The following is a 27,933-nucleotide window of genomic DNA, read 5'->3' as shown; positions in this document are numbered from 1 at the left end:
GAATAATACGCACGCTTTATTAAATCATATAATTTGCATTGTAATGTCTGTTGGGATGCTTTACCTTGGTAGCACACATGGCTTTTATGTGCAAAGCGAACTGCAGCACATAAACAATTTACGAAAAAACTCCATGTATAAATACATTCCGAGACCCACTGTGACGAAGCAAATATAATGGAAATATACTTTACACCATTTAGATGTTTCAGATTTCAAGGCGCCGTATAGTATCTTACTCATAATTACTTGTATATACTGTACATGTACAGCATGTGGTAACACAAGTACGCTTGTTGAAATCTAATGATGGCCGTGTTTTGGTTTTGTTCTCTAAGATCCCGTGTGCTGGTCTGATTGAAGTGGGCACGGCGACACTTGCGTGCGTACAGTAAAACTGGCTGTCCCGGAAACGAAGTATTATTTCCAATCTTTTGTACGTGTTTTCACCTTCTGTTATGAAATGTCGGCGTGAACATACTGTATTCAACACCCTTTGCTTCAGGTAGATTATACAGCCGGATGAGGGGATTGAGACAGACAGAAGATGAAACATTAAACATTCTCAACAATCAATCGTTAGAAAATCTCTGATTTCTGCTTTTTCACGGCGCAGATGTACTTTTTTTTCCTCTGAATCAGATGACCCAGCTGGTAGAGGATGTCCTGATTGCTTTACTTTCCCTGACTGACTGCTCCATTGACCAATCAGTGGGTAAACATGAGCTGTGTAAACATAAGGGTAGGGTTTAAGGGAGTTAAACAGGGGGAAATACAGCTGTGTCGTGTGGACGTGAATGAGTGAGAAGAGGATCGGGGTGTTTTGTAAAGAACGACAAAAGTATCCTTTGTGTAAGTGTGAGGAGAGAAGAGCGATTTTTTTAAAATTAGACGCGCATTTAGGGACACGGCCAGTCACCGTCCTGGAGATTGTAACAGACGAAACTGGCTAAAGACTCTTGTCAAGTTGAGATGTCATATCAGTACGCCTGTATAACACTCTGCTGGTGCGGCTTACCTTGAGTACCTGTGACGTACAGGGAAGTTGTGCTGAAAAGGATTGCTCACATGTTGAACTTACAGACGACTTTTGATCTTCAGAAAGATGTCATTTCCATTATCTTGAGAAAATATGGTGCATCTGGAAGTGAAAGAGGCAAGTACCTTCTGTATAATATATCCCAGAGCTTCTTTTGGTCTAATAAAAAGAAAGTGCACTCTGCTTATTTGTATTAACACCTATTGTATCGATTGTATCGATGCATTTAAGCAAGTTTACACAAAGAAGTTTTAGACAAGTATTAAATAACGTTTTAAAATCTTTTTGTGATTTAGAATACTTATACTTATCGCATTTGTTCCAATACACCACTACTGAATGTGTTGTTGTTAACAAAACTTTTTTTTTTCCAAAGCATAGCATAGTTTGTAAAATAAGCCCTGTCTTGTATCTTTTTTAATTTCTATATACTAAACTTTGCTTTCAAGAAATAATTAAATACTTCCACTCCAACAAAGAAAGGGGTTATAAAACAGTTCCTTTAATTTGTATTGGCAGTTTTATTTTTTACTGATGTATTCATCGTGGTTTAATCGTTTTTCAGGATTTTCCTCCAGGATAACTGAAGCAGGAGTAAAGGTGGTCAACATTGAAAGGGATGGGAGCATTCTGTATGCGTGGAAGGTATAAATTTAATGTAAATAATGAGTTGATGATGGATTTAGAGTTAGAGCCATTTAGGGATGGTTTCTAAACCCCTTCATCCTTCAGTACTTGATACTGGTATACATAAGGATGATTTATGTGAAACTGAGGCAGAACAAATGGCAAACATTATGCAAATTATGGGAAAATGTGATTACTGAATGTAAAAACTTTTATAAAAGCTTACAAATCAGAGTATTTGGATATCTAGTCCATTTTGTTAGTAGTTATTAATTGGCTAATTGAAAGAAGCCAGTGCATCAGTTTCAACAACATGACTGGGTTGCGTGTTTGAGGTTCCCACAAAACTTCACATGCTATAGTTGAGGTCCCTGGGTTTGAACTGAGGACTTCTTCATATGCAATGCTCTCTGTAATGTGAAATGTCTTCCCGGTAACCTATGCGGACCCATTGTCTATTATTTGTTTAACTATTATTTACAATAAAATATACAGTACACAGGATATTTAGCTTTTCCCTGATTTTTTTCTTTAGCTTCATTTGCTAAATGCATAATGCTAGTCTTTGGGGGCAGGGCTAAACATTATGTCAATCCTAGAGAAAAGGCAATTCTGAATTTGTTGAATGTTTGATTGCACTTTTTGAGAGTTATTTGCATTGTGGTCATTACAGAAAAAAACTTAAAAATATTACTTCATTTTACTTCGGAAAGTGGAATCAGATCTTAATGGGGACATACATTTTATCCAGGTTAACAAGTATTTGCTAAACCTCTTTGGCTGTATTTTGAGAGAAAATGTTTCCATTATTTAAGTCTCATTAACAACAACAATGCACTGTTCAGGTGTAGGAGTCCTTTTGAAAAGCCGTTTTGCTGTGTCTCTGTTATTTCTAACACTTGGCATAGATGCCCAACTACAGTAGCTTTCTGACTATGGCAATAAACAATTTTGGATGTGATCACTTTTAAAAGTGAACTGTAATAGAACTGAGTTAAAACTTACTTTATTCTTACAACTTTTTTTGCACGGACTTCAAATTCATTCTGTAGATAACGCATTTACTGTTAAACCACAAAGTGACAGCAGATTGTTTTTTAAAAGCCTTTCAATTGTCTTGCGTAGGACCTGAAGAATGTGGTCACTGAGTTTAGGCATGCTACGAACCCTAATCTTGTATTTAAGGCATAGGTATTGTTGCCGATCGGTAAAAAACAGTTTAGTTTTTTGTCATTTAAAAATGTAAATTTCCTTTTATGGTGTTGAATTAACTGTGTCCTTTTGACTTACCAGGGAACATCAGGGACCACTAACATAGGAAAATATGACCCCCAGATCAAGCAGAACAAGGTATGCTCCGAGAGGTGTGCTTTATTCCCTCTCACATTGCCTGAAGTACTGTACAGTATGTAGTGGCAGAGTAATAAAGACTGCTTTATCTCCTCACAGCTTCTGTACACTTTTGACAAGGAGGTGTGTGTCAGCAGCACTTCAGTAAACAAAGAAGAAACGTTGCTGGGTAAGGCCTCCTTCTCAAATACTTCAGAGAACCAGACCTAATGAATGCCCTTAATGAGTCAAATTCGTCAGTTATTTTCTTCGTAACTACTGTGTCTTCAGCTGTCATCTGTTATTGCCAGTCTCATGTTCCTCTTACGGATCATGAGACCGTTTGTATGAGCTGAGAGTTTGTATGAGATGCTATGGTTTGTGAAGATAAAGCGCTCTGGCCCCTACTCTACGAGAAACTTGTTTACCTGATTTGTTTTTTCCACTCCATGTCCTTCTGCGTACTGTATGTGCACTTTGAAATCCGATGCTGCTATTGCCCTTGTTTTGCAAGGGGTTTTGATCTCATCCCTCCTTTGTTTCAGCGGTGAGTGTTGTGCAGAAGGCAAAGAGAGATGGACACAGAGAGCCCCTCAGACCAGGTACTGTACTGTATCTGCAAACTCGTTTCTATTGTTGTTGGTCAGTGTTGCTTCATTCACTTCTCTCTAGCGTAGGTTGTTGGTTGAATAAATACAAAATGTCAGTTGTGCTTTCTGTATCTGGAAGCAGTCTTTGCGAGCAGGGCTTAACATTATGTTAGTCATAGAGAATAGACAATTCAGAATTTTTTTAATTTTTGATTAAATTCAACTATCAGAAAGACACGGTCCACTGGCATAAAGACTGTAGTGGAAGACAACTTGTGTAGGATTGTGTTTAGCGTGACTTATCACTTATCATTATCAGAAGACACACAGAAAGGTCTGATCCAAAAGTGTATAAGCGCTTGTGTGTAACCAGTTATTTAACTAGTATTTAGCACTGCATACTGACATAATGCAGTGCTTTCCACGTATGGGGGATCCTAGGCTCAGAATGTGATTAGAGAAGAAAATAAATGTGAAAAACATATACAGTATAACACTCCACAGACACAACAATGGAATGAAGGGGTTTCAATTTAATATGCACTGTATGGTGGTAAAGAGTGATGACAGGTTAAAAAATCAGTGGTTATTGTAAATCCATAAAACACCTTTGGAGCTACTTCAATGGCAGATCATTGCAAAACATACTGTATAGTTTGGAAATTCCCACTTTTTGATGTGTGGGAAGGTTACACCTAAACTAACACATCAATCTGACACCATTCTTGTAATTTTCTTATTGTTATTGCATTTAAAAGAGATGGGTTGTTAACCAGTGGGAACCCACTGTTTCCCCCATTCATTAACACTCAATTCTACAAGTTTTTTCTACTGCAGCACAACAAACACTACTTCCGAATTCCTTCTTTCTACTTCCAATTTTAATGCTCTTCACAACACTACTGTTGTATGTTGACTATAATGAACAATAAGGGGTTAATTCCACTATAAATAGTAGAAAGAAGACAATATTTGGGGTTTTAGAACTAGCAGTAGTCCCATTTCAGAACTGCAATACAACAGTTATTGCCCCATCAAAACTATCACATCACAGCGGTGATCTTCCACAATAATCAGGGAATCTGTTTAGCTTGAAGCAAGTCAAGCGCTCTGTTTTTCACAGCCTCTTCACCACAAACTCCACTGCTTACATGGTTCAGTGTGATTGAATTGAGCATGAACATCAGAGGCAAGTCTAGTGCATTCAGCTGCAATCAGGCTCAGTTTAATTCCCAGTTCGGGTAGTAAAATAGCTTTAGAGACTCCCTAAAAGCTGGAATGCTTCCTTTTTTTCTAACAGATTCCAAATGTATAACGCTACTCATCGAGATCCATCCGTTAAACAACACGAAAGTCCTGAAAGCTGTTGACTGTCGGATAAGAGTTCAGGTATTTTTCAGATAATTTGTGTGATGGGTGTTTCACCGCCCTCTGTTTGCTTGCATTCTTCTGTGCTGAATGGAATATCTGGAAAGAGACAAGTAATGAGCCTTCTCTGTCTTTCTGAGATTGCAACAGAATTACTGTAGGAATGCACATCTTAAAACTAGAACAGTGGTTTTAAACGAGAATGTGAAGTACATTGAACCCCGGAGACCTGAAACTGAATGATGAGGACAGTATATCTGAAATCTAAAGTTATGGATGGCATGGCACAAAGTCACTGGATCAAGTTCATTATTGTCCCGGGCAGGTTCTCATTGTTATGCAGTCTGATATGAATATCGTTTTTAATCGTGGGCCTGGCTGTTGTGGTCATTGTTAACGAACTTGACAATTTTCGCTTGAGAACATACAGTAGAGTCATTTCCTCTTCGGTTTCGTTTGGCAGTTTCTGTATCCCGATGTGGAAAAGAACCGAGTGCATGAAAGCCACCTGTTGCTGATGTCGGAAGACAGCTGTAAGTACCTGAACTGTGAAGTGAAATTCCTGAACTGGTAAAACCTGAGAACTCCAGGACACCGAGCACGTCTCTGCGGAGCGTGTTTCCTGAATCCTGAAACCTGAAACCCCCGGAGCCAGAATCCTAGCTTTTTCCTGACTCTGCTCCGCTAGGTACACAACTCGCCTCACTAAGACAGTGAGGATGCAATAGCTTCCCATTTCCAAGCAAAAGCTTTTGGACAATCTTAAACTCATCTAAGTTTGTGAGTCGTTCTGCTTTAAATAACATTTTTTGGGGAAAAAAAAGAATCGCTGATCATCTTATATTTCATTGTTTTGTTTTACCCCTAGTGTTAAGGTATGCATGGAATTAATTTAACACATTTATTTGAACAGCACAGTTATTTCCAAAACAACCTGTGGGTTTCCAAATGTACTGTACATAAAGAGAAATCCAGACCAGACGTGTCTCGAACAATCTTGTAGAAAGACGTTTTGTTTGTGCTTGTTGAGTGGATTTTTTTTTACTCTCGTCATTTACAGATGTTGAGCTGTTTCATATAAGCTTGGCCACAGAAGAAGGGTACAGAGTGGTAAGAATATTACTGTGTTCTTGAGGGGTACGGTAATTGCTGGATACTTCAAGTCTTAAACCAAATCTTCATCACAATATCCTGGATACTGTACTGATTTTGGAAAGCAATTGTAGAAATGTCCACTCCTTAAACTTTCACTTTTCCAGTAAGGTGAGATTGTTTTCCAGGTTATTCAAAATCCCAACCACCTGCCCAAGGAGAAGGTGGCTGAGGATTTCACTTGGGCGCAGTGGAATGTGGACACACAAAGACTCTTCTACCTCACTGTGAAGGTAAACCAGTTCGTCTCCCATTCATTACAACCGGCTTCTGAACGCCAGTGGGTTGTGAAACCAACCTGTTGTCTTAAGTTAGTTACTTTAGATTATAAGATGTGATATTTTTTAGCTTCTTTTAACATGAAGCATTTTTATATTAATATAGCTGTATTTTATAAACTTTTTAAGTCTTAAAAATAAGACTCTTGTAGAGTGTTGTACTGCTATTGTGGTAACAGTGTTTTGTGATAGTAGTAGATTTTGAAACACTGCAAGTTTTTTCTTTAAAACTTGAAAGTGGTGTACTGTTTTTCTTTCTGCCTCAACTGATTGCACACACTACCTATACAATGTTGTGTCTGTTATTTAAGAGTTCATTGTTTAAAGCCTTTTCGAAGAGTGCTGAGAAATTACTTATTTCTGTACAAATATGTATTATTTTGCTTAGCTCTGTTTAATTACAGCATTGACACACAATTAATATAATCTCAATCAAACTGCTATTCATTATTTTGTTTATTTCGTAGTGAATTATTTAATAAGTAAATCTGTATATAGTCTTGATTACTTTTCATATAAAGTTGGTGATGGTAATTGTTCAGTCTGTCTTCTCAACAGGAAAAATCACTCCTTAGATGTGTCCAGTTTTATTCTGACCGGATCTATGAAACACTGGTAAGACTGTTCTGCTTCTGTTATAAGTGAAAGAACTTTATTTTTCCACGCTAATAAAAATGCATGTTAAAACTTAGCTTAAAAGCTGTTATCTGACTGTTAACCTAAAAAAAAGCAAGGAAAAAGTGCCACAATGTGCAGCTGAAGACCAGATGTTGCAGAACTCAGCTCCCTGTAAAACCGAGTGTTCTTGTCCGTTTGCTTCAGCTGGAACTTTCCCTGGATCTTCCTGCCAGTCCGTTTGCCTCTGTGAGGTAATTAGTATGATCCGCCTTGCTATTCCTCTAAAAGCCATAGTAACTTTTCCATCATTTATTGCCACTTCATTTATAACCGCTTCATTTTTTGTGTGAATTAAACTGTTATGGTGGGTGCCAGCAGCACACTGCGTCTGGCAGTGTTACAAAGAATTTATTGTGCATTTGCTACTGTATGAAAACTGAATCAAATTAGCTGCAAAGTGATTTTAATACAGTTATTTTGTCAAAATAATAACACTGCTTTTTCAATTTGTAGGTTTATCAACTTTGGTTATGACCATTACAAAGACGAGGAGGAAGCAGATGGGAGTCTGAACCTGGTTGTTTTCATGAGCAAAGCAGGTAAACTCCTATTTCATTAAATGATTTAATGACTGAGGCTTTAAATGGACCAGGTTTAAACAGTTTGAGGCCACCTGATGGTGGGAGTACAAGCAGTCAGTGCTCACATTATGCATATGACTTCCTTTTTTTGAGAACAAAGTGTGAAACAATTCATTCAAAACTTTGGGGAATGCCGAGGGTGAATGCCTTATGGATTCTTCTTGTTCATGTATTTGTCTAGTGAGCACAATTTTTCCAAAGAGACTCGCAGTTAACAGTTGTCTTATCTTGTGTCAATACAGCATGTTTCAGAAACTTCTAAAGATGTTGAGGCAGGAAAGTACCAGCAGTGCTCTCTAGGGTCATGATACAAGTCAGAATTAGAGAGCTCATTGAACACAAACAGACATCCAATGTAAAAGGAGTGTTGTTGAGACTCCGACTCCGACAAGCAGCCCACTCAGGTGGGACCTGTTTTATAGATCTCCCTGGAGGTGGTGCCAAAGACAGGGGATCTGTCTGCTTGGAGCCAATGCTAAACTCCCACCACCGGAGAAGCACCTCTCACAAAATCTTGTTCAGATCACAAACAACACTGCTTACCCAGACCCAGAGTGTCCATATCCCATGGGTTCTGTCCTGGATGGGCAGCCACAAATATAAATACATATGCTGGGGCAATCGCAATGTATACAATATAAGCACTGGAATCTTGTCTTTTGGGTGTTCGTGGACTTGAATGCTCACAATCCTCCAAATTACGTGGGTTTCCAAAGCAAAAAATCTAAGAAATGCAAATGCATGTGTACAAATCAAATCAGCCTCCAAAGTTTACACACAGCTATCATCAAGGCGATCAAACACACAGTAAATACAGTATGTGAAGTTATTACACTGAGGCACTTCTAGTAAGCACTGTCCTGATGGTCAAGCCTGGGCTAATGGTAACTAGCACATTCGCACAGGGATTCAGTTCTCCACCAGCTCCGTGCAGACGAGATCAGGTCGCCTCTCCGTGAGACCACATATCTATCAGTCAGGCAGTCAATCATATCATTAAGCAGGCTACTTAAGGCAAGACTCTCCACTAGATAAGTGCGCTGACATTTAAGCGCTAAAGGCTACGGCTTACACGCGTCTTAAAATGACGACTTTTTCCCTTAACTATCAAGCAAGCACCAATCCAGCAGGGACTCGTAATTTTCTAAGTATCCCTTTCGCCAGCACTTCTGAAACTCAGCCCTCCGCTAGTCCCGCTGCCTGTATATCCCCGGCGGACTCTCTCCGGCCTTCTCTCCACACAGCTCCCCTCCTCTGGCTTTCCTCCTTCTTCTCCACACACGGCAACTGCAGCTTTCGCAACCCCCAAACCTAAGCCCGTCTGCGCTTACTTTTCTCTCTCTATTCCTTCTCGTCTCTCCGGAATCTGCTGAAGATCCTCGAAGCCTAGCGCTTAGGTCTCGACCCGCCGTCTCGCTGCTGCACTGTACAACGACAAAGCACTGACAAGTTATTTTGTCATTAATTCTATATCACGGTTTCAAATTTTATTTTTCATGCACATGTAGCTTCCAGAGCCTAAACAAGTAGAGTTAATGAACATTTTCGAATTAAATTGGAAGTGAGAAAACTGGATGTAGTTCAGCATGTGCCGATGTAGCCCATTTTCTTTCTAGCTACCAGTACGTTTTTACACTGTCCTACAAAGAAGTGGATCTTCATTGGAGCACATCAGTCCTGAGGGAATTAGAATGGTCAGTTTAATAGGATGACATTTTGATTAATTCTCTTTGTCTGAAGAATTGCCTGTTGAAACGACTTTCTGCATCTTCTCAGCTTGATTGTTAAAGGCTTGAATTATTTGAAAATAAGTTAAGATCTTGTTCTGAACCGTGGAGGAACTGCTGCTTCTCATTTTCTTGTCTCATTTAGGAAGCATGTGTGTGTGCTACTGCCAGCCAGTGTGCACTGGGGAGGACGTCACATACACTATTGCTTTTGTACATAGAGGTGAGCTTCTAGATTCACTGTATTGCCATGCAGTAGGCTGGCACTGGCCTTTGAACGCCGCATGTCCTTCATACAACCAGGAAGAGGGAAAACAAATGTAACTAAAAAGAGCAGATTTATTTCCTGCAAAGTATCTGAGGTTTTCAAAAGATGTTTGCTCATGCTAGACAGGGGCAACAGGCAGAGAAGAATTCATTTGACTCACATTCTAATTGGGTTTGGACTGATTTCCATTTGCTTGCTGTTCTGAATGCATCAGTACCGGGCACAGGAAAAGGTGTGTGGGAAAGGAGGAGTAGCTTTATGTCCTGTTGGGGAAAAACATCTACCCAGAACTCCATCTAAAAATATGTGTTGGCCTCATTCTTCTGAGAAAGAAAAGCAGAACAGAACCGTTTATGTGTACTGTATTTGAATAACGCATATCCATATGAAAATTGAGTTAAAGATTTCAAAGTGCAAGAAGCCACTTCACTAGTGCATTTCAAATTTCAAGGAACCTTTTACCTTGTAGGGTGCAGTAAGACCTACAGAGTTGCAATGGAAAGAGCTGCACCTCCACAAAGGACAGACCTGGTTCTCATTAGCCTGGGTGAGTGGTCCAGTGCTCTGGAACAAACTGCAGTCCACTTAGATGGCGCTCATCTGAGTGTCAGCCTCTTAACAGACACGTTTTTCAATGACGTTGTGTGGGAAATCAGTGGCCTGGGTTCAGTGTTCCCAAGAGTGCTATTTCTTACATAGAAGCCATGCATTAAGGCTTCATTGAGGTGATGGTAAATGCCATTACTGATATTTTAACATCCATCTTTATACAGAGGGAAGTTTTAATTCTAAATTACTATATAGTTGCAGAGGACAGTTTGGCTCTGCACAGATACATTCAGTTTCAGCTCGTGTGCCTTGATTCCAATTGGCAGCAGTGGAAGGCTGATGGGCAGAGCTGTATCGGGCTATAGTGCACAGGAATATTAATTGAATTGGTAAATATTAAGTGGATTGCATGTGATCACAGTGGAGCACTGCACACAGACAAGCAGGGGAGCGATTACAAATGGCACTGGCCATCTCCAAATGGTTAAGAGCTTGCGAATGGTTTTTCATTGTTTCTTGCCTTAAGCAGAAATATTAACAGGATGCATGACAACCTGCACTGAGTGCGCTCTAGCTTGCTTCTGTCACAGACTTATATTCTGATCTCCCGCAGGTGTATTTGGAGTAATTACAAATAATAGCCAGGAGAAGGAGTGCTGTGGCGAATCAGTACTGACAAGCAGTGCTAAGAGAGTGCTGTACTTAAAAATACATTCACACTTCGTTCAGTGATGTTCCTAGGCTACGGATAAAAAGAAGCTTTGGGAGTTTTTGAAACTTGCCTGCAATGTCATCAGTTTTCTTTCAACTTTGCACCAAAAGGGCTATGTTTTTGCTCCTTTGTGCTGCTTAGTTCATTTTAATTCAGTTTTCTGCTTTTCACATAATTTAAACCAGCAATTTCACATATCATAAACCAGTAGCACAGCAGTCAGTGCCTGCATGAGAGACATTGCCAGAACAGTTCCCTCATGTGCACTGAGGTGAAATAGACTGTGCAGTAAATAGCCAATATTGTTTCTGAAACTGATGGTCAATGCACTTGCTATTAGAGCCAAACAATATTGCAGTGCGATGAGTAATAGGACCATAAAGCTTCTAAATGATTAAGTGATTATTGAAAAAAGCACACTGATGCCCAGTCTGTAGTAACTCTATCAGTAGAATATCCTTTGTATTTAGTGGTCAAATTTAAGTAAGAATTGCATTCAAGCCAAATTTCGCATTATTTAAGGCTACTTCTGAACAGCTGAGCGAACAGCCCATATGGATTCATGATAAACATGTATAGCAAGTAGTCCTCAATAGAAACAAAACCTTTATTTCAAAATGTACTAAAGGTTAAACAGTGTCAAGTGTATGTGTCATAATAATGGATTAAAATATACTTTATTACAATGGGATGTAGCACATCTTTAAGTATCACATTGAAAATGAAACAAGTCAGATATTATTTTGCAGATTGTCTTTCCTGCAAATGCTTAATGTAATGATTGTACTGATCTCTGAATAAGGAAAAGCAGGATGTGCTAGCTTACATTATACAGTATTTTCTTCACAGATTACTATATAGCTGTATGTCTGCCTGGTCACTTCCTGCACTTCATCAACATAAGGCAGCCTGACTTGCTTTGCCACAGCCTCTTCCTGACAGGTAAGACTGAAGGACGTTTTAGAGAGCTGTCACCTTCTTAGAAGAGGTGGGTCTTTTTTCCTTCAATCTGGAGCCACCAATAAATGTAGCCAGCATGCTTCTGGAAGGTGAGAGGAGGCTGGAGCTCCCAAAAAAACATGTAAACACAGGGACAACATATGAGATGAGTACAAACCAGGGCAGTATGAAACCCAGGAACCTAGGGCTGTAAGACAGCAGCCTAAACGCCAAACAATTTTGTAGTTCTAATAACTCTGCTTTTTTTTGTTGGAATTCAATATTTTTGTTGCACATTGTTTCACAGTATATCACCCAATTTGCAAAATATTTAAAGACACCTGTTTGACTGGGGCTTTTCAGCAGTTATGTTTAATCCTGGCTATCCGTCAAGTCTTTAGAAGTGGCGGTTTTGGCCACGGCAGCTCACTCTGCTATGAGAATGTGGGTGGACGCGTCACCTTATTAGGGAAGGAAAAGCAACAAGTACGAGAAAGTGCCAGAAGATTCTGTCTCTAAGATGAGGTTCATTGCGAGTCCAGAGCGTGGGCCCCAGTGGGCAGGAAGGTGTGTCGTCTACAGGGTCTGCCTGAATGTACACAACATCTTTTGAGCATTAGAGCATAGCTCCCAGCTTCTCTGACCTCTCTCTGTTCCAGGTGAAGATGCCAGGCTATGCTCATTAGGCCCCGACAGCACAATCCTTTCTCTGCCTGAAGCTATGTTGCTAGAGGTGCAGTCAGGGACCTTGTTTAAAGCAACTATATCCAGTTCGCTCCTGCTGGAGTTTCTGTGTAGAAGCAGACTGGATTGCCACAGGTTGGCAGCTCTGCACTGTGCTGTCACTTACCTCACACCAGAGACAGATGTAGAACTGCAGGTGAGACACAGTAGCAATGACCTGAACTTCATTGTACTGTATGTGTTTGTGGAGCCTTCCTCTTGCGTAGTCCAATTAAATGTGCTTTTTTTCCGCCTTCACCATGTTCCTGTCGTCTGTGGATTTATTTTGAGCCTTTTTAGATCTAGAATTACAGTAGGTGAAGTCAAAATAGTTTCCACATCTTAGTGCAGTGTAAGCTAAAATATGGTAAATGAAGAAAAGGAACAAAATAGATTTTCCGGTCGTCATGAAAGATGGTTTGATAGAAAACTGTTGTCTGTCAGTTGAGGTGGAAGAGAATTTGTTTTCCTTATTGTGAAGCCCCTCGTTGGAGTTTAGCGTTTTTTCTATGAAGTGATGACCATTGTGAGCTTTGAAAAAATCTATGCCAGTGTTATGAAACAAGTCTAGCTCTCACCACACTGTTTTTACTTTGCATTTAAAGCTAAATAACAGAACCCAGATTGGTTATTTTATGAGTAAAGGCTACGGTGTAACATGGCTTTTCTGTTCCAGATTATACACTGGTTATGTGAAAATGTGATGAGCTTTGACTCCTTTGATCAAATTCAAGAATTTATTCTAGGTAAGTATCATCTTCTTGGGGGGGGGGGGGGGCAAATATTCATTAGCATTATTTTGGTGTGGGAAGAGGGAGATATTGATATTCTTTTTTCCTTTCACTGCAAATGCAGCATCATTGTATAGAAGAAGCCGCCAGCAGTCTTTCATTCTGGATAGAGTTCTTCCATATTCATCACTCTCACACTGGGAAGAGGTGAGGCCTGCTTCATTCATTAAGTGTTGCAGAGAGCCATCAGGCCGTTCTTTAGCGTAATGCTACATCTGGCGTCTTCGCCAGCAACCTTGAGATGTGTACTGTCACACAGCACTGCTGGAGGGTAACCAGATGTCTGTCTCTTTGAAGGGAGTCCCTGGAGTGACCTGCAGTACAGAACTTCTCTTGGAGCCAGTCTTCAGGGGAAAGGTCAGATCCTTCACACAGCAACTTATTTGCAATATATGTTCTGCTCCTAAAAAACATTGTAAAGAGGGGAAAATGTTCCATTGAGCTGAAATATTCAGCTAAGCTGGAAACTATCTGAGCAAATGACTCTAGAAACTCGGTTTTGAGTAGGAGAATGCAAAGCTGAAGGCCAGGGACTGATAAGGAAATGCTGTGGTGTGGGAGGTGAGTTATACATTCCTGACCAGTAGATGGCAGCAGATATCATGGGGCGGTAAATGGCAAACTTGAGACTTAAAACTGCAGGCAATTTTCAGTCTAAGGATCATTTGAGTTTGTGTCTTCTTACTCCATTCACATATGATAACAATTAAGTTCCTTGCTCTGCAATACAGTCTGCAAGATTTTAACACGTGTGCTTTATCTAAACTGTTTTGACACTTTTTGGCATTAAAGGTGAAAAATCTCAAAGGGTATTGGGAAGAACTGCACTGCAATATAGACTCTATCAAGTACTTTGAGGCTGTCCCAAATCCACGATACAAACCCGCTCTGATCACCAGAGACTGGAACAGGCTGTGGGCTGAAATGGTAAGGATAAAAATGGCAAAAGATTGAAGCTACTGGATGTAGATGCTGAATTTATTTTTGGGTCTGTTGTGTGGAGAAACTGGGTGTGTTATTTTTGATTGTCACCAAGGGAAACAGTCTAGTCCACAGTGCTCCTGCTTCTGTTGAAAGGATGGATCACTTCTTTTTTTTGCTTCCCTTGTATGTTTTATGTGACTCTCTGTTCTTTTTGCGTGCTGAGGGATTCTTGTCAATGATGTGAATGACTTTGCACACTTCCTCTCTTTTTTGAAGAACTCTTATCATTTGTTTTAGAAATAGGAATCACCCCCTATTTTTCCCTCAGATTTGGAACCACCAAAACATATTCAGTTATTTAATAACATTTTAATACAAAATATAATCGTCATTTATATGCTCTTTTAAGTGTCACAACTGTAGTTACATTAACTCAAGCGTGCTGGATAGTTAAGCAGACGTTTCAGACAGATGATGGATGTACTTTGACAGGAAAAATAGGATGCTGTGTGTTTAATTCTTGACCTATATCCAAAATATTTCTTGCATTTTTTTCACACTCCTTTTACAAAATGAACATTTATGATCACATCTGCTCTGTGAAAAAAAAGCCTGTTTGATTACAATGTAGTAGAAATATTAATAATCATCCTAATAATAATAATAACAACAATGATGAAACAGTAAAACCAGGTTCCCCGTACTGCAAACATATTTTGGGAACATAGAACAATCAGAGCAGAGATGATAACGGAAAGAAAAATGTGGTCAAATTCTAAAAAATGTGCAGTGCTTCTTAGCAGAGGAGAAGGAATGCATTAATAGAGTTTGCTAAGCAGAGTGCCTGAAAGACTAAATAAATGCTTTGTTGTGTATTGAATGTGTATTTTTTTTCAGAATTCTGATGAAAAGAAGCCTACCAGCTACTTGCGAAACATTCAAGAGAACACCAAGAAGTAGGTGGAACAGGCCATGTGCAGAACACAGTGTTCATGTTGTAGGTTGTGTATGGAGGACAAAACCAGCGATTTGTCGTCTTGTACAGACTCTTGTGTTCTAATCAAAGTAACTCTGTCCGGCTTATAAACATGCAGTCACTTAAAATGATGCTCAGAATGAATTGAAAAACAAGTAAGAAGTGTTATTCTTTTAGCAATTAAATTATGGTATAATTCAGAATCTTTAGATAATTACTGTGGCTTAATTTTTTCCGGCAGTTTAATAAAAGCTCCAGTTTCCTTTCACTCACAAGGGCTGACAGCAGTTCTCAGTTTCCTGGGTAAGAAAAGTGCACCCAGCTCTAGCATTTTGTAGAGTCTTATGAGAGGTAACATATCTAGAAATTATTTGGACTGTTTTAATTTGCAAAACAAGTCTTGCCAGGTGCCCCTTGTTTTTCGGAATCTGTTATGCTCAGCTCCTTGGCATGGCTCTGGAAACTGTGGTCAGGAATGTCTGTGCCCAGCTGGAAAATGCCCACGCAAAGAGAGAATGCTGTTGTTGCGTTCTGAAATAATATTTTTTTAACTTTTCTTTGTTTTCCTCCTTCTTTTAGGGTTTTGTCTATTGTGGAGACCTGGCACTTGGGTAAGGATACATTAGATGAACATACTGTACCTGCTCAGACACCCAACATGCAAGTCATTTAAAATTGTCCATTTCCCTGGCCTCTTGGGGGGGTTATTCCTGGGATCTGTCATGACTCGGTTATTGTCCTCCTGGTGCCAGTCAGTTAGGTTATGTCCCCTTTTCAGGTCATAAAGGCCCATGGGGATTGGGGGGCAAGGGCCACTATTTTTCTCAACCATCCAACACTGAAGGTGGAGGCGATGTGGTCAACATCACATTCCGGCCGGCCTATTACCCCCAGTAAGATTAACCCCTGGTACTCATTTGGAAAGCAGGCTGGGTGGATCTGGGAGCCATCTGGAAGGATTAAGAGCAAGCTACATCGCTTGCCCCTACCTGGGATTGAGCCCAGGACCTTCCAGTCAGGAGCTTGCCGTCTGAGCTACCACGACTGGTGCCAGTCGGTAATTAGATTAATATTGATCATTAACACGCCCATTAAGATCATTCAAGGGATTGGTTGGTTTCTGAAGCAGCTTTCCAGCAACCACACAAGGAAGAAGCTTTGACTTGATAGTTGATTTGATTTCCACTGGCCAATGTGTTGGAAGGTGGGTGTAGGTGAACATACTATAAGGCAGGTACTATAACTTGTTTTGCATGAGATATTCTTTTGAATACTGCTACCACGGCATGATAAACGTTATTTTGTCTATAACGATCGGCCATACAGGGCTGGTGGGCACTCATCTAAGCCAGTTGCCTGGACAAGTGCTTGTTTTTGAATATGTGGCTGCTCACAGATATTTGAGAAGCTATGTAAGGTCTGTATTTGAATGTTCGCATAGACTGTCACATGTTGAGGTTTATTGTCTTGCAGTTTCTGTGTAAAACGCAATAGGAGTGGAAAGTGGAAAATTTATCTCCTCTTTTCAGTTTTACCTTCTGCTTGGGGATGCAGCGCTCTGCCTGGTGGTGCTTGTGAATGTTTTTGCACATTTACTGTGTTTAGGTAGGCTCTAATCCTGAAGCAACGACAAGGAGTGTTCTTGATCATGTCAGGTAGGAACTGGAGGCACTTCCTCTTCGCAGTGCCTTCAAGACCCTCGTCCTGGATCCAGCGGCTCGTTCTCAGACCAGAAGGCATCAGGATCAGTGTTTCATACGTGCCGCTGCAGGGCATGCTGGTCTTCACCCTGCTCGGCAGTTTTCTCTTTGCTGTCGTGGTGAAAGTTGAATCGGAGCACCCCGTGACTCCTGACCTCTGCTGTGACTAAAACACTTGCTCGAAGAAGTTTCAGTTAACGGGGTCTGTGAGAGGTGCTGTCCCACATTCGTGATCTTCTCTGCTTGCTTTTCAGATAAGAGGGTGGTTCCTCTCTTCCAGGAGGAGGATTTCCAGCAGAGGGCGCTGATAGGCCTGGTAAGTCATCCAGTGGAGCTACGTTACAGTCACAGAGAATGCGGAATCCTCCAGAAATCATGTAATGTGGCAGGAATGGTTAACGCTCGGTTGCACAGTTGTGTTTGTGGATAAAACTTTTTTTCTTAAAAAAAAAAACAAATTAGTACAGCTGTGTGTGGTGTACATTACTGCATATACTGTACTGTAGTTTTTCTATATTGTGATTTACCAGATAGGGTTTCTCTTTTATGCTGCTTTACCTGTCTGTCAGAATTGGGTTTTGTAAAAGTTAGTAAATAATAAGTAATATCACCACACCTTGAGGAGGAGACCGGTTATGTCGTGTATTGTTTTGATAACCTGTTCTTTTCACTCAGATGGTGGACAAGCTAAGAGATCATATCAACAGACATTTAAATCGTCTAGGAAAGAAGAGGATCGACATGCTGGTTGTTAATTACGTGGCACAAGTGGTGTGTATTGCACAACTGAATCTTTTCGTATGCACTTTCATTTGAAAACCACAATTATACATTTTCCCTCTTGCTAGTACATAACATCCACTTGATCTGCTTTGAAGCAGCAGAAGTAAGAAAGGAATGTGTTCTTGGGCCTCTGACTCTAACAGTTTTTTCTGGATATACTCTGGGTCAGAACTGAACAACAGGATGCCTAGGGAAATGTTTGCGGAAACCGTGTATCATTACGCGTTCCACCTGATCCTATGTCTCCAGAAACAAGGTGTTTCCTGGAGTAAAACAAGCTTTCTGAAACAGCATTTTCCATAAAGGTTTCGTTTCTGGCCCATCAGGTATAACTCGACAGCATGTGCGTTGTTGATCATGTAACTTTTTTAAGATGGAATTTGTTTAGAACTCTGCAACTAAAAACAATTCTGTGTTTGTAAATTAAGTAACTACAAATAATTTTACAAAGATGTCTGTAATTACTTTTTGACTTGCAGAATCTAAATGACCCATTTAGTCCGTTCTGGTTCAGTGATCGTAGCTCCCTCTTGTTTGCACAGCTCTGTGAACTCCTCAAGGCTGAAGTGTGGCCATCAGTGCTGTCTCTTTTAGTATGACAGCATTTTGCTTCATGTTTGAACAGCTGGAACTATCCCTTACTATTGGATCAGTGTTTCCTGAAATCATTTTCTAATAAGGTTTCTGGAACAATTGTGATGAAATGTTTTCCTGGAAACAGTTTTTCCTGTGTATGCAATTCAGCCTAGTCTTTTTCCAGATATGATATATCTTAATATTTGAAAAGTAATCAGTTAAGCTCAAATGGTGACATTGAACAGAATTGGGTCAGTAACCTAACCTGGCTTATTTGTTCACGATATACAGTACAGTGCAAAACAATGAAGTTTAAAATCCATATTGCTAACTGGAATTGCCTGAGAAATTCAAGTATTCCTGTGGTATTAAAGCAGCCCATTTCATGTTGTGGTATTACCATTTACATTCGTTATCTGGTTGTTTGCATGACTGCTGAACAGTCTTCCATGTCATGGTCCTCTCACGTGTATGTCACATGGTGGCAGCAACTGGATAAACAGGAATGCTGATAGGCTCTTGGTGAAACAGAGCAAAGCAGCCATTAGTTCAGTGGAAGTGGTCTTTTACTTACAGCATGCAACAAAATAACCAAAACACAAGCCTTAGCTCCTCTTTGAGCTTTTAACTTGATTTCTTTATGAGCCCTTTCTGTGAGCTCAGCTGGGAAGCTAAGCTGCTTAACGGCTCCAGACATTAAGCCTGCCCCTGAGACTCCTTTCAGAAATGTTTCACACAAATATTCAGCAGTTGTTTGCTCCATTATTTAGTTAGTTTATTCTTCTCTCTCCTGCCCTCTGTCTCTAGTTAGCAGATGTAGACTGGCCTTGGAATCCTCCTCTTCCTAATTTTATACCGTCATCTGACCAATCGTGTTACACCATTTGGTCAGGTGACGTAGGGTGGCAGGTCATTCCCCACAGCATTTTCGGGAACGCAGTTAAGACAAGAGTCTCCATCTTGTCTGAATCTACTGTCTTCTCACAGAGGGTTGTTTACTCATTTGGTTTTCAATAGACATTTTACTTTTAAAAGTAAAAAGAGTAAAAGTTTTACTTTTTTCCAAGTATCTCAACCTAAGGAGATCCCTGTCCCATCACATGCTGTGATGTGGGTTAATAATAATACAAATAGCTTTCACGCGTTTCCAAGGGATACGATTAAGCAAGGTTTCCTAGTATTACATTTTAATTCTTGTCACACCCAGTTACAGGATATCACTTGAAATGGAAATATCTGTGAAAGTTTAACTTCCTGTTTTCAAGAAGTGTGAGTACAACAGGATGTGCAGTGTCAGCTGTCGCCTGCACGTTTCAGTGTACGGTTTCCAATGCAAAACTAAATCAACCAACATTTGTTCTGGGTTGCTCTTTTTTAATTTTGTGTTCTAAATTGTTGCGAGTCAAAAAGCAGTCTTTATCATCCTCACAAAATGAATTGTGCCTTTCAGGTTCACCTCCTAATATTACCAGACTTCACCAGACTTATCTGAAGGAAGTCTTGCATGCTCGTCAGGCAGGCCAGACACTACTTTCAAACGGCAAGGGGAAAACATTCTAGCCAGGGGACAGCTGAATGGTCCTTCAGCCATTGAAGTCTTTGTTGTAGAAAACAGAAATGCAGCCCTGCGTCTCTGCAGAATATGAATATCCCCTGGCTGGTACTCGCCCAGGTCTGACAGTGCATCTCCATGCAGTATTGTAACAAGGGCCTTCCTGGCACAGCCCAGATTTGGACCAGCGGTTTCCATTTTGTAAGGAGAAATTTTGAAGAAAAAAGAAAATGAACTCGTTGGTATACTTTCCTCTTTTTAAGGTTCATTTCTTTTCTCTAAATTCGAAAGAAAAGACAGTGGCCCAAGCCAGAATAAGCAAATGTTTTGAATTATTGCAGGCTCAACTGAAAATTAATAGTAGACTGAAAATGTTCAAATAAAAGCATTTAGTGGCAGGATGGGATGTTATTGTTATGTTATTTTGCCTGTAGAGCAGAAAAGGTGCTCATGGAGTCTCCCCCGGGCCTGCAGTCAGGGCCCTTTGGCTATAGTCCTTCTTCTCTTGCCTGAGGCACAAGTGGGTTTATATACTCTGAATGATATGAACCAAGTCCTCCAGTCAAAGCCCGACAGCAGCTATGTGTTGACCACAGAGCATTGACCGCTCAAACAATCTGATTGGAAAACATGACAGACAAAATAATTGGAAATAGACAAAACAATCTCCCTCTTTTATGATCATAGCTAAATGCAAAAATAAAAACTATAGCTAACTTCATCATAGGAAAAGGTATAAGGTGAAGGTGAGTACAGTAGGAATGTACATATTATAGGTAAAAAAATAATTTATATTATAAGTGAATAACCGAATATTACTATTTAAAATAGGTTTTGTTATAAGTTATTAAATGTTAATTTTTTAAATTCAGTTTTAATTTACACAAAAAGATTTACAGTTTTCTGGGGTTTTAACGCTCACTAGCTAGAGGCTTTTAATGGATGAGCTACTTGCGAAGTCTCACAGTGTTACAGTATATGGCCCGTCTGAAAATATTGCATCATTTGGAATTTGTTTTTCTGAATCTTTTTTTTTTCTAATGAAGTACTGAGCCTGCTTTTTGTGACTGCAAGGCTACTTTTTTGAGGGTGAAATGTAGTTGTTCCCAGATGTTCACATCATTTTTTCACTTTGGTAATGTCCCCATGTGTCAAGAGCAACAATGCAAACAGACTGTGATGTGATTCCCTTCAGTGCGGTGCATGATTAAGTACAGTGCTTTAAGGAAACGACTACACCCAAAACTATTTTTCACGTGTACATATGATGCCAGCATTTTGTAGTTATGACGTTGTGTGATTTCCTCTTAAGTTTTAAAACTTTTTTTTGACTTTGCAGCTTTTATTTACGAACATGTAGTTTTTCATTTCCTATCCCAGGTGTGGAATTCCCCATTGTCATTCTGCACAAGTCAGCAGCCTCCTTCTCCAGCTCTGGACAAGCTTGGGTGTGAATCAGAAATCACACATAGGCCGCAATCATACCGAAGACAGGCCGGAGATTCATATTCAGAGTCGCTACTTTAATTAGTGTGGATGACTTTTCTGTGGTGGCCTTTTCTGTGTACATCAACAAAGAGAAATATTTGCACTTGCATATAAGCACGGGAGTCCCACAGCTTTTAGCAAGAGCTGATTGGATTATAATTATCCCAAGCCCATTGGTCCCATCCCACTGATACTAGACAGGAAGCCCTCATCTGTAAAATTATTTTATCCATCTGGTTATTTACTTATTTTCTAAGCAACATCAGCTGATGTGTTGAGGGACCATTGTTATATCTTTTTGATCAATCTCTAAAACCAGAACACTGGGCTCATGTCCCAGATACCTTGTTTAAGAAAGGAGTTTTGATTGTGTAATTTCACATTTGTACATTTTACACAGTGGAGGATTCTGCTATGAACCTGGGTTTGAGGGGCCTGGTCTGTTGGTGTAGCTGGATTCTGCTCTGTCTGGGGGGTCATGCGGTATGGGTTCATAGCAGGGGCTTCATGTGAATGGTCGTGTTTAAAACCTGTCAGTGGCAGAGCTGCACTTGTCTCTCGCGTCTAGAGCTCTTCCCCAGAGATGATTTTTATCCTGTGTGATGAGCAGTCTTTACCACCAGTGTTACATTGCTGATTACTAAAATTCTACCTGTTAGGGGCTGACAGTCTGTTTTCCTTTTTATAATTGAAGTTTCTCTGCGATAATTTTCCCCACCCAGAGTAAGGGTTTTTTTTAACTTGAGATAATTTGAGCAACTTTCTAACCCACAAAGTCTCCAGTTTGGAATTTCCTATTACTGCGACACTGTTACAGTATATACGCTTTGACTAAAACGCAGTTAAACTATCATATTTGCGTACTCAAATAAATATTGCAACATTGCATCACTTTTAATTACCGTTAATCCAATTCAGGTTCAGATTAGGCTGGAGCCTATCCCAGGAAGCAATGGTGCAAGGCAGGATACGCCCTAGATAGGCCGCCAGTGTAGCACAGGGCCCCATTGATCTATCCACATGTGTTTGGACTGAGGGTGGCAACCCACGCAAACACAGGGAGAATATAAAAACGCCTTGCAGATAGCATCCTATTTCCAGAGTTGAACCTCAGTCCCCAGAGGCAGCAAAGTGAAAGATGTTAGACAGTGCTGCCCTCAGATGAATATATGATGGAAAAACTTCTTAGCATAGGTTTTATAATAATAATAATAAACTTTATTTTATATAGCGCCTTTAAAGGTGGCTTCTCAAAGCGCTTTACAGGATGACAATAACAATAAATAAGAAGACTACAACAATAAATAAGACAATTTCACAAGACAGGACACAATTATAATTACAACAATACAACAATAACAATAGAGGAGACCGTGGAAGATGGTATTAAGAAGAGCAGAGGGGTGAAGAATGGAACCAGTTAAGTAAAGGCTTTTCTGAAAAGGAGGGTTTTGAGTCTGGATTTGAAGGAGTTTAGAGAAGGTGACTCTCTAATATCCTTGGGCAAGGAGTTCCAGAGCTTGGGGGCATAGCAGGAGAAGGCCCTGTCGCCCATACAATGTAGACGGGCTTGGGGGACAGTAAGGAGGGCAGAATTTGAAGAGCGGAGGTTGCGAGGTGGGGAGTAGGGCGATAAAAGTTCAGACAGGTATTGAACTGTCTGAACTACTGTCTGAACTGTCTGAAGTACTGGATTGAGCAGATTTAGTTCACTTGTGTGGGTGTTTTGCCAAAAAAAATAGTCCTTTTGAAAAGCTGAAAATCCGGTAAAAGATTAAATTCTGGACTCACTTGCATTCTAACAAAGCATTGCTATTTATCTGTCTTGGTAGAATCTGCCTACACCTCTACTGTGTGAGTGAATGAGTGGACTTGAAGGATTTTGAGGGAACTTGATCTGTTTCTCCTTTTTCTAGCTGGAACTAACCCGACACATTCTGGAGACTGTATGGATAAAGTATAACCTGAGCTCAAATGTCCTTTCTGTGTAAGTAATTGTTACTCTTGCTTATATAAAGTACTCTGAGAAACAAAGTTACAGTTATTGGCAAGATGATTGAATTCCATTGTTTGTTGGTAGATACAAAAAGTCCATACCCAAGCCACAGAGGCTCATCAGGCCAGAACTCTTCCTGGTTTCTCTATTGTTAAGTGGACTAGTCAGCAAGTTAAGTCTCTCCTGCCCAAATAGGACACTGTTTATTACAAGAATTTCCCTTTAGCGATACTGGTCTGCTCTTCTACAGCTGGGAGGACTGGAGCAACTGGGGTAGAGTACCTCCGAGGGCACAAGAGCAGGGTCTGCAGCAGGGACTCGAACCCACAAGCTGTCAGTCATGAGTCCAAAGACTTACTGCACTAGACTACCCTTTTAATAGGGGGATTAGAAAAATGTATTATAATAGTAATATATTTTGGAATGTTTTCCTACATACTGTACAGAGGTCAACTTTAGGAAAAAACCTGTACGATGTGGCTGAAAATACATTATTTTAAGCTTTCATTTAAAATATTATGCTTACTGAAAATCTCTAGTCAGTGTTCTTGAATTTCCACACTGCTGCAGTTAACAGTGCTCTCGGTATGGTGGATCAGTGCTCACTTTGCTTTACAGAAGCATCTCGTTGTGTGGTTTATTGAAACAAGAGTACAAAAAGTACTGGATTGAGCAGATTTAGTTCACTTGTGTGGGTGATTAGTCCCGGTCTATGCGGGGGAGGCCAACAACGGTATGGAATTTAGTGCTTCATCTGACACTTTGATTTTCTATTCTCTTTTACTGCCCTAGCAAAGAGCGGGGCAGCTCTTCTGAGTGGGCTGTGTTCCACCTGATGAGCCGGATTTTGGAAGCAGCCAAGAGTCAGTGTCTGCCTCTGCCTCCTGGTAAGTGGTTCTCTGCTTGTGTGATGCGTATGTGTGAAATGCGCAGGCTAACCCTGTCCTCATCAGCACAGGAGATGGGAGTCCAGTCGTAACCACCCCCGACCCCCCATTCCTCCACTTGGATTTCTTTCCCTTGTCACTTTTGTCTTCATCAGGACATAAGAGAGGCTGTAGAGTTTGAGCATCATTCACGTCACTTACCGACTGGTCCAGGCGCCGCAGGTTCGATACTCATTCATGCCGCTAGCTGACACTTTCACGTGTCTCAGGTTCAAGCCTGGACAATGTCACTAGCTGACTGTGACTGAGCTTCCCCCAGAGGCAGTGGATTGGCTGAACTGCACAGAGAGGAGGGTGGGATTAGTCAGCTAGGGCTCCCACAACCCTCAGCAGCAAAGTGACTCCAGTGGACTCCGTAGGTACTAGCAGGCTTGTGGTGCTGTTGGCGAGGGATGCATTTAGAAAAATTTGAAATACAAGAATAGTGAGAAGAATAATAATAACTCTAAAGCATGAAAATATAAAAAGTCTGATGTGTGGAAAATTGTGTAATTTCTGCCCATGGAAACACCTTCCTCCTCATTTTTAATTATTGCGAAAATGTTTTTATGTGTTTCTAGCCTGAAACCATGGAAGTTTTTGTGGGAATTTTAGATAAAATGTATTTTTGGATGTTTGTCATCCCTAGGCGCTTGGCGCGAGGGCAGAGTGTGTAATCTGGGTGTCTGTGGAAGAGTCTCGGTTTGTGTCCTCGTTTCTGCTGTGAGGTGTGAAAGAGACACCATCTCTCAGTGATATTTCTGGCAAATTGGTCCTGTGCAGGAAAAGCATCTTCTGGCAACATATCTGAGATGATTTGTAAACTTATTAAGCAGTTATTGATTATTTGATCCATTGATTAGTTCAGAGATAAAGTGTGGTATCTTTAAGACACAAATACCACAGACTTCTGCTTCTTCTAAGCGTGAGTTTTCTCTGAAGTTTTTTTACAGCTGGAATTGATACTTAGCCAGGTGGACTGACTTAAAAAACATTTTGTTATTATGATCAGAGTCCCCATAATGGTCACAGATGACCAAAAAGGCTGGAATAACATTGCAGTGACTCTAAATCCAAAACTGAACATTTGGCCTAATTTGAGGTATTAGGACAGCTGTTGGAATTCCTGAAGCATCCCCTTTTTTCATTTTGAATGCATCTGAACATAATTTATAACTCAAGAGCACTTCCTATTGAGAACTGGCTCACCGAGCTGATTCTGTCAAACACAAAACTTGACACAATTAGAATGACACAGACTAAACTGACTTGAAGGTTCTTGACTGATACTGTAAGTCATGTTGTGTTACACTTACATGTTTATAGGACTGACTTTCTTTGAAAGCATGACCTTATTTATATGGTCACTGTTTCTAACATGGCTGCTTTACTGTCAATGGGAAATTCTTTACCATTATAACAAAAACGGTGCTGCCCCAGAATGCACCAATGTTGACCTAGAATAATTTCAATGTAGAAGCGATGAAACAAACTCTCATGCTCCACTGATGCTTCAGAACGAGTTAAAAAATTGAAGTCTTGCCTTTCCTGCTAAGATTGTGACAGAGTTCTAGGTAATTTTAGCTTAGACCATATCTATTATTTGTTTCCTTTTTCTGAAGTAAAAAAACATGTAGAAGATGGGAAGCAGTGTTTCAGGTTTCTCTTGTGCTTGTAGGATTTAATTCCCTGCTGACTGTGCTGGGAATGCGCTGCCTACCTCAGCACACGTTCCTGCAGTACATCGACCATGGCATCCTGCAGCTCACGGAGCCCTTCGTCACCCGGCTGTTGAAAGGTACAGTACCGCTGCTTCTCACACGAACGTCCACAACAAAATCCCCACACCAGAGGGGAGGAAATCCCAAACCGCTCGCAGGAAGGTGAGACACTCACTGCATGGAGCTGGTGAAGTTAGGGCTGGCAGGAGGTTTTCGTTATGACATTTGTCAACATTCTCGGCTCCTTTTTTCAAATGACAAGTCCATCCCCCCCCCCCCCAACTGGATGGAAAATGCATTGTTCCTGCCAGAATAGTTGATACAATACCTGGGGTCAAGAGTTGAGAGAAGCTTCATGAACTATGCAGACTGTGGACACAGACTTCAGGATGATGCTTTCCTGATGATACAGTATATTGAAAACCTGAAAAAATTCTTAGAGGCTGTACTGTGGATTTGGAGTTCACCTAAGGCCTGGATCTCTGCCCCTTATGAGCTGTAATCCTTTCTCATGGTCCTCCCACATTTATGTGAAATTAGTTATCAAAACGACCCCAGTTGTGTTTTAAATAAAGTCTCTTATTTGAAGTTCCTAAACTCCAGTGTCCTCAGACGTTATTTGAGCAGCCCTTCAAACTAAAAAAGGAACTCTTTCGAATCTTGGAGGGAGGTTATAGAAATCTCTGGGCTTCGTGGAAACACTGAAATCATTTTCAGTTCCTAAAAACTATATCTTAATGGCTTTCCCCGCAGGGAATGTTCTAGAACAAAGTAAGACCCTTCATCTATATTGGTGCCATTATACAGCTGCATTGTACTGGAATACATTGGGGTTTGTGTCTAAAGAGGAGGAGAAATAGGAATGGATTTTTTTGACCTTCTCTAATTTTCTCTCTACATACTGTCCTGTCCTCTGACATTTCATAACTCTGCACAAAGGGCACAATTGCTGCCTAATGTTCGAAAAAATAAAATAAAATGTTGGAAAAAATAAGTGATATGGCAGGATGAATGTGTTCTGTTTTCCGCAAAACTTTCCTATAATAAGTGGCTCATCTAATTGACAGTATTAAATGCCCGCTGTTCTCAACTGTGTAATAAACAGAATGTGACTGTGTGGTGCGTTTATATGTGAAGAAATGTTTTGTTCAAAACGCAGTGAGATTCTTCTAAACCCACTGAGGGAAGTACCTCAGAAATAAACATTTTGTTAATTACTGTTCATCTGTAACACATTAAAAACCGTAGAATTGTCTTGTGGATGTTACTGCATTTCAGGATCTGTGTTTGTCAGCACAAATGTGCCGTATTGTAGTTACATTTATTTTAGGTGGCATAACTGTGCTGCCCTGCTCCATATATTTCCTTTTTTGTCGTTCTTTTATTACTTTTAAAACAAAATCAACAAAGTGCATAAGACACAACATAAGAAAGGTTACGAAAATGAGTTGGGAATGCGACTTATCCTGCCCATTTAATTGCTATTATCAAGCATAATTGATCTACGGATACTGGCTACAGCCACTGCCTGGGTAGCTTGTTCGAGTCCCTTACATCCAACTAACGTCATGCACAAAGTACTACATACAGTATACTATATTGAATACAAAAATGGGAGCACAAAACAAGTGAAGAAAAGTACCACAAACATCAAGTATAAAAATGTCCACCCTGAGTGCATATGTGACAGAGGGGATTAGCAACACTCTTCATTTAGAACCACTGCTATGGTGTCGTGTACAGTACATTCTCTGTGCAGGTTTGACATGGATTAGCCGATGTGCTGTTTTTCCATGTTTTTCTCATCACTACCTCAAACTTACATTCCTTTTAAATTTCAGAGTTCACTGGGTGTTGGTAGGCGTTTCCTTTTTCAATCCGCAATTGTCCAGTAATCCTGTGGGCCACATAAAAGCCATTGTTGTTTGAAGACAAACACC

At 40.3% G+C, this 27,933-nt stretch overlaps 1 protein-coding gene across 1 annotated transcript in view; it reads left to right on the top strand.

Annotated features, from left to right (window-relative positions):
- Positions 1-412: 412 nt before the first annotated feature.
- Positions 413-27,933, top strand: part of gsap (gamma-secretase activating protein) — a 35,173-nt gene continuing 7,652 nt past the window's right edge. Inside the window, exons 1-28 of the mRNA XM_088644968.1 lie at positions 413-711; positions 1,102-1,156; positions 1,605-1,684; positions 2,960-3,016; positions 3,116-3,185; positions 3,541-3,597; positions 4,886-4,974; positions 5,417-5,486; positions 6,014-6,063; positions 6,234-6,338; positions 6,942-6,998; positions 7,206-7,252; positions 7,515-7,600; positions 9,515-9,592; positions 10,107-10,184; positions 11,748-11,840; positions 12,497-12,717; positions 13,237-13,306; positions 13,416-13,498; positions 13,649-13,708; positions 14,144-14,278; positions 15,173-15,231; positions 15,831-15,862; positions 17,206-17,267; positions 17,627-17,722; positions 23,267-23,337; positions 24,139-24,233; positions 25,951-26,070. Coding sequence (XP_088501094.1) covers positions 643-711; positions 1,102-1,156; positions 1,605-1,684; positions 2,960-3,016; positions 3,116-3,185; positions 3,541-3,597; positions 4,886-4,974; positions 5,417-5,486; positions 6,014-6,063; positions 6,234-6,338; positions 6,942-6,998; positions 7,206-7,252; positions 7,515-7,600; positions 9,515-9,592; positions 10,107-10,184; positions 11,748-11,840; positions 12,497-12,717; positions 13,237-13,306; positions 13,416-13,498; positions 13,649-13,708; positions 14,144-14,278; positions 15,173-15,231; positions 15,831-15,862; positions 17,206-17,267; positions 17,627-17,722; positions 23,267-23,337; positions 24,139-24,233; positions 25,951-26,070 — 2,245 coding nt within the window. The 5' untranslated portion in view covers positions 413-642. The remainder of the gene's footprint in view (positions 712-1,101; positions 1,157-1,604; positions 1,685-2,959; positions 3,017-3,115; positions 3,186-3,540; positions 3,598-4,885; positions 4,975-5,416; positions 5,487-6,013; positions 6,064-6,233; positions 6,339-6,941; positions 6,999-7,205; positions 7,253-7,514; positions 7,601-9,514; positions 9,593-10,106; positions 10,185-11,747; positions 11,841-12,496; positions 12,718-13,236; positions 13,307-13,415; positions 13,499-13,648; positions 13,709-14,143; positions 14,279-15,172; positions 15,232-15,830; positions 15,863-17,205; positions 17,268-17,626; positions 17,723-23,266; positions 23,338-24,138; positions 24,234-25,950; positions 26,071-27,933) is intronic.

Source organism: Lepisosteus platostomus, chromosome 9, assembly GCF_059453375.1.
Source record: "Lepisosteus platostomus isolate fLepPlt1 chromosome 9, fLepPlt1.hap1, whole genome shotgun sequence".
Classification (NCBI taxonomy): domain Eukaryota; kingdom Metazoa; phylum Chordata; class Actinopteri; order Semionotiformes; family Lepisosteidae; genus Lepisosteus; species Lepisosteus platostomus.
The sequence above is the reverse complement of the archived record's forward strand: the minus strand, read 5'-3'. Positions and strand labels throughout refer to the sequence as shown.